This window comes from Astatotilapia calliptera, chromosome 23 (assembly GCF_900246225.1).
Source record: "Astatotilapia calliptera chromosome 23, fAstCal1.2, whole genome shotgun sequence".
NCBI classification, from domain to species: Eukaryota; Metazoa; Chordata; class Actinopteri; order Cichliformes; family Cichlidae; genus Astatotilapia; species Astatotilapia calliptera.
This window is the reverse complement of record NC_039323.1, coordinates 10802353-10811770: the sequence shown is the minus strand read 5'-3', so window position 1 is coordinate 10811770 and position 9418 is coordinate 10802353. Positions and strand designations below refer to the sequence as shown.

The window sequence follows — 9418 nt, the reverse complement described above, 5'->3', positions numbered from 1 at the left end:
CGCCCCCGGTGTCATTCCTGTCATTCCGCCCCTTTGAGTCATTCCTTCAAAAGGTATTTCCTCATTCTGTGTTTTGGTGTTGTACGTGTTGACCTGGGAATAATTTCATGAGTGCAGAGGCATGTTTATACTCAAAGTAAGCCCTTGTTCTATAGACAGAAGCATTCTGGGAGATCTGAAAGTAGTATGGATAAAGGTGATAACCTTTATTGACCTGTGGCGCCCCTACGTCTTAGGGCAGGGCTGTCAAACTGCAGAAAGATCAGAACAAGACCTCCAAAGGCTACAAACTGGCCCACTTGATGGCTTTACAAAAATGTGAAAAATCATAGAAAAGTCATTTATAACAGTTAAATACGCTTTTCCCGCTGTGGTGATAACAGCACAACTACATTAGCTGTAAAAACGCGTATATTTCCACATGCAGCTTGTATCACAGTAAAATACTGAGGTTTTCTTCTAAAGCAGAGTGCAAGGAGCTTGGATTTAAAATGAGTATTTATTTAGCATACATTAAGACAAATAAATACAAACGACAAGTGTAAATTAAAATAAACTTTGTGATTTTATTGTTTATACTTACTCTTACACATCATACAATCCTAACTCTTAAAAGAAAAAATAAAAAGATATCTGGTGGTGTTTCTGGGGGACTGGAGTGCCAAGGGACGGCAACTACACCTCTGTGAACATCGTAGATTTCATCTCAAGTCCCTAAAGCTCATCTTGAAAGACAGAATAATATGTCTTTATTCCTGCAGTGAAGCTGAAGAAAATTCATCCTAACTCACAAGTTTATTATTCTCAATCAAAACCCTTGCATGATGAAGACACTGATTATGAAAGGTGTGAGAACATCAAACAATAATCAATGCAACAAAAAAGGGGAAAAAAAAAACCAAACAAAACACAAGTATATGCACTGATAATATCTCAGTTACTCAGGTCACGTAGCCCTAATTGCTGGTGGCAAGTCAAACAGTCAAAAGATTTGAATGATTCAAATGTCTCAAATCACATAAAGACAACCATCGTCGGCCAACGGACAGTCAGTCTGACGGCAACACGACTTATCGTGTGACTTGTGGTGGTTTACATTCAAACTGCTCACATTTATCAGGAAAAACATGCTGAAACGTTTGGAGCACTGATATGAGCAGTCAATAGAAAATGAGCGTAAACCATGCAACCCCCCATGATTTACATAACTGAACAATCATCACAGGAAAATTCTCCCATGAAGAGACAATTAATCTGTAAAGGAAAACCGAGCTTACCGTATGCAACGATGTTTTATAATCATCAACCAAGTCTGAGAATTCTGTGTCTAAAACACAACGAACTGCAGAGCAGCACCAACCACTCGTCCCCCTGAATATCACAGTTAACACCTTCTCAATTTGAAATTTACACTGTAGGTGTGACGGTGGAAGAAGTTAAATCACCGTCACTGCGGGCTCAACTCATCCACGGCAAAACGTCTCGCCGTCGGCATGCCAAGTCATCACGTCGGCCATTAACGCAAAGACTCGACGAAGGCTCTTTTTCAATCAGAAGAGGCAGAACTAAGCCGACACACGGAGGAGTGTGATTCCTCTCTTTCGCCTTTTGCGGTGGATTATTTTTAAATTGCATTCCCTGAAAATTCAAATGCAACTTTTCTCCAGCTTTCATTAATATATAATGAACCGCATCAAGCAACATTTACAGGGAAAGCTTTTAATAATGAAAAGATGAACCCTCTATTTCTTGCTTGGGGCCCTTTAAACTTTCAGTAATATCGCTATTGCTACAAATCAGTAACAGGATAAAAGCTCTGACTGAGATACTCTGTTATTCAGCAACGTTAATATAGCTCGGGAGGGAGGAGGGGGGGCTGGTTAAGAGTGTAGCTAGTATGGTAAAATAGAAACCACGTGGCCTGCAGGGGATACTAGTGGTTATTAAACAATTTGAACATTACACGTAAAAACCTGAAAAATTAATGAGGAAACAAGATGGGGAAAACATCAGTGCTAGTTGTAGCACATTTTTTTGGATAATTATGAAAAGCACTTTAATACAGAGAGTACTATTTGTTGCCTTAATTCCCCACCTTTATTACCTGGCAAAAATCTACATTGAGGTTATACTATAAGAAGAGGAGCTGTATGGTATTTACATTTGAGGAAAAAAAAAAAAAAACAGAGTCCTGTTAACGGGAACCTTACGGTTCCGGCCATGCATTGTGCTACTGCTGTGCGGCTTTTTAAACATTCCAGCTTCATTTCAAACTACGCGGTCACAAAACAGCAACGCGTGTTTGACTGCACACATGCACGTGGGACTGATCTTCCTAGAAGAAGCTAGCTAGAAGCAGTCTGAGCACACTGTAAAAGCACAGCACGCAACTCTGCGGCACTGCAACGCTGAGCAGAACGTACGCCATCGTCTATGAGAGCAACTGCGACCCGGGTCAGTTTTCATTCAGCATGTGTCAGTGGTCTGCTGGTGGTAGGAGAAACGTGGAGCTTCATACAGGCTCCGAAGAACATAAAAGGTCATTCGAGGCGAGCGCGCCGCCTTACCGAAGAAGAAAATCTCAGCAACTCGACAAGGCAATTTCATCAGCAAGGCTGCGATACAGCTCGGATATAAACTGCAAGTGACCCGAATGCTGAACAAAACTGAGCGGGCATGGCACCGTAGCTTGTGCTCTGCAGCGGACATACGTCGTTGTGCTTCATACCCAAAGCCTTAATCACTGACATCCTACTGCACTCGCTCCCTCCGAGCGGCTCAGCCGGGCTCCGCTCCGTCACGTCAGAGCTCGGGCGCGCATTTTCTTCTTCACTGGTTACATAATCAGGATGGAATTACTTAAATATAATCGAAGAAAAAGTTAAGAGCAAATCGTTAAAGATTCGCGGACACATGCTGCCAATCCTCCAGCACAGACCAACCAAACAATAAAAAATAAATAGAATGCAATCACACAATTCAAGCTAACTACAATATATTAATATAGATCTTCTGATGTCATACGCTCATTAAAATAAAGAAGAAAAAAAAAAAATCAATCACACAGTTAAGTCAAGGTCGTTTGTTTCCCTCCCCGGCTTTCCCCTTCCAATGACTGTTCATGCACCCGGTATCCATACAAGCCTACATATCAAAGAGAGACGCATGTGGAAAACTCAGACTTTGGAGTACTACATGTGGTCGCCCACAGAGTAAAGGAGTTGCCAATTTGACAAGTAGTTGACATCATTTTTCAGTCTGGGATAAAATACTATATTCCAAAGCCCTTAAAGGTCTTGCTGATACATGAGTCACTAGACCCCCTAAATGTGTTTCTGTCATTATCCCGATTGACACATTCCTTAACAGCTTATCCTCGTTCATTTTAGCTACCTACAGGGATTGTATAAAAAAATACACTCACACGATCCCGCTAAGTGGAAAAACAACAACAACAAAAAGAACAAAAGGGGTAAAAATCAAATTCCTGCCCTTCCCACGGCAAAACAAATGTCCACCAAGCCCTCATGGCTCTCTCCCCAGCTCTCAAGCAAATGTGCACGCACACACACACTTTCATACAAACACACGCGCGCGCTGCAGCCACAAGTGGAGAGAGAGGGAGATGCTAGTAAGGGAAGTGTCTGGACTGTGGCTGCGACCGCACCACCCCCACCCCGCCCGCTTTACACTACCATGAACAAATGAAGCCACGATATCAGGTGTTTTCATCCAAGTCGCCATTGTTCAAATTCACAAAGTCAGAAACTTCTTTTTTGCTCTCAGTCCTCATAACTTCTGAATCTTCTCAGCCACTACGATGGGGTTCTCCTTGCGTAACTGGGCAGCGGCTGCGCTCCGGTAATCATAGGGACAGTCGTGTTTGTCGGAGTAACGATGGATGGCGCAGAACAGGTTGCCACAGCGACAGTCAAAACCTTGAGGAAAAAGAAGCAATTAAACTTGGACGCTTTATTATAGATATCACATGTATCTGGACACCAGAGACCAAAACTCACATCTCGTTTTGGGGCAGAATGGCTATTTTCTTCAATTTGGGATTGTTTCATTTCTCGGGTGCTGACCCCAAATCAGTGTGTTAGAACAGACAAGAGGACAGAGCAGCAAGGAAACTATGCGCTGCAGTAGATAGGGCCAGCAGTAAAACCCACATATGTTTGGGTTTATATACAGCATATTTGATGCATTACCTGCCATCAGACCAGACTACTAAGACACCACTGACAAAAACATTCATTTGACCTTAAAAAAAAAAAAACGGCAATTGTTCCTTGACTGCTGCCTTGTTAGGTCGGTAAATCTCACCACATGACTTGGTTCAGATCTTCCAACTTCTGTGAGGTAAAATTCACCGACTTCTTTTTAGCGTACCATTTCCAAAAGTTAATAAGCTTTGGTTACACACACACATTATGAAAACTCAGTTTTCATGCTGTCTATCCGTAAACTAAAGAGTTATTTTTCATTGTTGGGAACAGCCCTGTGTCTCTCTCCAAGCTGCAGGAAAACAGAGTCAGCTCGAGGTGCAGAGGGAGACTGAGGCTATATTAAAAAAGAAAGAAATGCATCACCCAGTCCTACTACATCCCGATTATTTTACAGACTTATTCTTACACTGCCCTGTGTAAGGTTTTAATTAAATTCAGTTTGACTGGGCCTTGATGATGTTGCTCAATTTTACATGCTTACTCAAGATGTGGTCTCAATTAAGCTGATATATAATCATTGCTATTAAGTCTCAGAGTCTCCTATGAAGCAAAAAAAAAAAAAAAAGGACCGAGCTGCACACTGTGAAATGTATCACTTAAGTGCAGAATGTCGCTCGCTGTACATAAGCAATCATCACAGAATAAATGCACATATGAATCATTTGTGTGCAGCTGTCATTATTGTCCTTTAAAAACAGGTTTAGCTCCAAAAGCTCTGCAGGCGAAGAATATTAAAGATGTCTTTGACATTGCACCACATACATCCGTGTGCCAAATCAATGTCTTATTAGGGGTGAGGAACCCCTGCCGACTCATAAAACACAGGATAAACAGATAAGAAACTTGAGTGAAATTCTTCCCTCACTTACCAGTAAGTCCTACTTTCTTCCGGCAAGAAAAGCAGCGATTCTTTTTCTTGTTTTTATCAGGAGTCTGGTCGCCATCAGACGAAGCCTGCGCAGCTTCCCCGACTGGCTCTGGTGGGGAAAAACAAAGCAACCGTATGTAAAACAGCTGTATGTTTATTTATGCACATGTACAAAAGACAACACAATTAACTTCAACCAATCAAATATGCTAGCCGGGTCAGAGGCCGTAACTTAAGCTTTATAAAATATTATTTAAACACGTAAAAACACGATTTCCTTACACAGTTATTTGACTGCAACACAGAACATGCCACACAGCAGAAGGCAAAATGAAATAAAACGGGAAAACCAATGGAGTCATCACAGAGCATATTGTGTTTATCACTTCAGGCACGCTCCCGGAACACGGTGGCGAGTGCGTCCCATTGTTTATTCACGCAGCAGTTCTTAATAGTGTACTCCTCTGCTTTGAGTAGGGCCGACCGTGTGGACGGTGGGTAGGGAATGAACTACTGCTTTCTACGATGTTTACCTGTGCTGTTTGAAGTACCCTCCTCTTCACCCTCCTCGGCTTCTGCTCGATCAGAATCCACAGCTCCTGAATCCTGGGAGATGCTCATAGCTGTCATCTGTTGAGTTACTGGGCTGGTGGAGCTGGGACTAACAGGGCATCAAATCAAGTCAGCAAATTTCAGTTTAGATTAAATAAAAATACTGAAAAAACACACAACAAAAACAAAAAAAAAAAAAAAAGAATTGAAATGATTAAATTTATCTTGGTACTCTCTTTGCTTTGGTTTTGTCCCCTTTGGGAGGAAACAGATCCAGTGCACACGCTGCAATATAAAACCATTTTTAGCAATTTCAAGAGCCTCGCAGAACTTTTCTTACCTATCGCACTTTCCTCACAGTGAATTAAATCCATTTTTAACATTTAAAAAGGTTAGCCCAATGGTAAAGTTAAAGCAAATTATAAAAGAGGCCCTTCAAAACGCCGAATAGCAGAAAAAGAACTTGGCCAGCAAAAAATTATTCAGCATTACGCTGCAGTTTTTCAGAACAGGGCCTCAAGCTAAGTTTTAAACTACACCATCCTCTAGCTAATTTTCTTCCAGTGTCAATGACAACACAGCCCATCGTACACTTAATTTGGCTTTTGATAATCATCAGAAGCTCATCACAACCTCACCTGTCAATGTCGACGTGCAAATTGAAATAGCTGAAAAGTTCTTACTAGAAGGTTGGGGTCGTCAGGGTAAGGTAAAAATGTTTTCACCCAGAAAATGACTGCACCATGGTGATAGAAGGTTTTGTTTTCATAAATAAATATGCACACAACTGCCTACCCTTCTGCAGAGGCAAGCTGCGGTACTAGCATGAACTGACTGGACTAGTCAAAGAGCCAACACGGAGTATATTTTTCCTTGATGAATCACATCTAAAACACTGATTCACAATGACTCAATGAAACAACACGGCTCTCTGCGCTTTTCTACGCGTAACTCAGCATACCTGGTTGTTTGTTCCTCAGGTGGGGTTCCTGCCACCTCTGTACTGGGCTCTGAGGTTGTGCTCTCCACAGTTGTACCGGCCGATCCTGGTGATCCCGCTGGTGAAGTAGCAGCTGTGTGCACGCATGTGTGTGTCGGGGAGGGGGGAGGACAGTCAGATCAGTCACAAAAATCTGTTGTTGCCTCACACATGGATGACTTTCCACTTGCTTCTAAGCGTCTTGACATTCCCTACATGTATTTGTTTACCATGATCAGATGCACTTTGAGTTAATGTACAACAACAGATGGCAATGTAACTCTCTTGCTTTCTGATGCCACAGTGTAGGCAGCTAATGCTACCTCTGTTCTCCAGCCCCTTTTAGCTAGTTCGGCTCCCTATTTCCAGTGCACTTTTTGAGTGACTCCCATTTAAAAGCTCCTGACTTATTCACCTGGTACACCCTTATCCAGCAGACCCCTGCTTTTTATAGGTCATGTCTCTCCCATCTTCCTACCTTTCTCTCCAGGGGGGCTGGACCGCCCCCCTCCCTGTTGTCTCTGCAGGTGTTCCTTGTAGCAGACCGAGCACATGCCGTTGGTGCGGGGGTTACCATAGAAACCGCATCCCATAGTGCAAAGCATTGGCACCTGCGTCTGATTGGTCTCCTGAGCCATGCTCTGACAGAGGGGGTAAGGGGGATGGGAGAGGATAATCCTGAAAATGGGGTTGCAGAAGTTAGTGAGAATAATTAGCAGTCCCTGTTTGATTACAAAGCTTTTAGGTTGGAGCTAAAAGAGCTTGGAGATTGGCATTGCAGCATGAGAGTAGAGTTTGAGCACATCATGACTTCTTTTACCTCTTTTGCACCGACACAGAGCCAGTCCAGCTCTGAAAGGCTTGAGGACTGATCGTTACATAGCTTAAAGAAAAAAGACAATCACAGCAGACAAATCCTGGGGCTTATTTGGCAAATACTGTTACTTTCTAGCTAAAGCCCCTTCCAACTTTTACAACCAGTAAATTTGCAGCACTGAGCTGGTTCACACTTTTCTGGCACAGAAAGTAGTCATCCCTCCCCCCCATTTACTGGAATGCATTGAACCAGCTCTAGATTAGGCACTGGACAAGTGGAAAAGAGGTCTTTGTGAATTAAAGGTTATGGTCCACTACTTGCAGCTGTAATGAAGGTCTGTTGCAGTTTTATAAACTTCATAAACCAAAATTAAGACCAACCCCAACTTCTGAAGGCCAAAGTCCACGATTACTGCAAAATCAGGCCTGGACTTTGGCACACTGAAAATACTAATAAATAAACTATGCTTCAAAATTATTAGAAAACACAAAAACGTAGCAGCAATAGAAATACCAGTGAAACGGATCTCCGAATGTACTGCACCTCTTACAACATCAAAGCAAGCACGAGTTTTAAAAGTAGGAAGCTGTGGGATTAGTTTGAACAAACACGGAGAGCTGTGCACGGTGACGGAAACAAAGGGTCCAAAGAGCCGCACACACACACACCCTAGAAGGTAAATGACGGTGTGTGAAACATGCGCTAACTCAGCTGTTTCGCGCTTTCTTCCGCCGCACAAGACGTTTTTGGTCATGGAGAAAGTTGTGAAAAAGACAACAAGAATAAAACAAAAACCCCGTCAGTACGAAACCGCGCTGGCTAACGTTAAAACTGCGCTGCGTGCAGTTTAGCCGAACAACTTCCAGCTGGCTGTTCCCAGTCCGAGTTTGTCCGCACAAGAAAACAATTGGCGTCCTGTGCTTGAATAGCTCACAGCAAACATTAGCAAACAGCCTCGCTGGACGTTTGGTCTGTCTGACACTGCATACAGGTGTAAAAGGAAGGACGAAACTCGACCGGTGGCCCTGTGTCATCGTGAAAAATACGAAAGTTAAATGCTACAGCGTCCTCGGTGACGAACTATACGCAGATCGCGGCTTTTCAATCGAATAAACGCTAGTGTTAGCGGGCTATCTGTTAGCAGAGTTGCTAACACAGTCAGCCAACCCAAAACTAGAGCGCCTCCCAACAGCGTCCCGGCTGGGTTTATGACCGGTACCACATCCCGGGAATCTGCCGAATCAGTCGGGAATGAAGACATTACCTGAAACGTAGTTAATCGGCGGCTGTCGACGACGGAGGGGTTCAGATTTGAGTGAGCTGTGTCCCCAGCAGAGCGCGCGGCCTCCTACCCAGCGCTAGCTCCCGACATTCGAAACAACGACCATGACGTCACCGCCAATGTCAGCCCTCAGAGCGACGGGCCAGCACAGCAAACTACACCTACACCACCTCCACCACCACAGCTGATCATCACACACAAGGTCAGAACAGCATCGTTCGGCCCCAGTCCCTCTGTGGACACGATCCCTGACTTTGGCCTTTTTATTTAGGCGTTTTAATCTTACAGTTAATTTGTTTTATGTTATTGATCTAATGCTGCTTCTTGAGTTCCACATCCACAAAAAGACTTCCATTTTTGTGATGAAACAGGGAAATCAATCATTTCTTCTTCACAAAACAAATAATCTCTCTAGACTTATTTTTATCCTCATTTTTCTGTTTGACACCATCTCCTGTTTCTAACCTGTGTGTGAGGCTGTTTCCAAACATAAATAAAGAGTCACTCGCTCATACATGATTCTGCAGTGTTAGAAATTTATTTACATATCAGTTTAATGACAATTAACTCTTTCCAGAAAGAGAATACTGAAGGTAAAATTCGAAAACAAATTAAATGCATCTGATTCAAGATGTCCTCATGTCTTTTCTATATTATTTTTCCTATACGCCACTAGATTTTACTTTGTTTT

At 42.9% G+C, this 9418-nt stretch overlaps 1 protein-coding gene across 3 annotated transcripts; it reads right to left on the bottom strand.

Annotated features, from left to right (window-relative positions):
- Window positions 1-542: 542 nt before the first annotated feature.
- LOC113015823 (AN1-type zinc finger protein 5) lies at window positions 543-9036 on the bottom strand. Of its 3 annotated transcripts, none has more exons than XM_026158174.1 (6): window positions 8710-9036; window positions 7107-7306; window positions 6611-6722; window positions 5631-5758; window positions 5099-5206; window positions 543-3938 (listed from the first exon to the last, which is right to left on the bottom strand). In XM_026158174.1, the coding sequence occupies exons 2-6, from the start codon at window positions 7264-7266 to the stop codon at window positions 3790-3792; spliced, it is 657 nt and encodes a 218-aa protein (XP_026013959.1). In that variant the 5' UTR covers window positions 7267-7306; window positions 8710-9036; the 3' UTR covers window positions 543-3789. The 3 variants fall into 3 exon arrangements, with proteins under 3 accessions (XP_026013959.1, XP_026013961.1, XP_026013960.1); XM_026158176.1 differs by lacking the exon at window positions 8710-9036 and adding an exon at window positions 7449-8703; XM_026158175.1 differs by lacking the exon at window positions 8710-9036 and having other exon boundaries at window positions 7107-8703.
- Window positions 9037-9418: the final 382 nt, after the last annotated feature.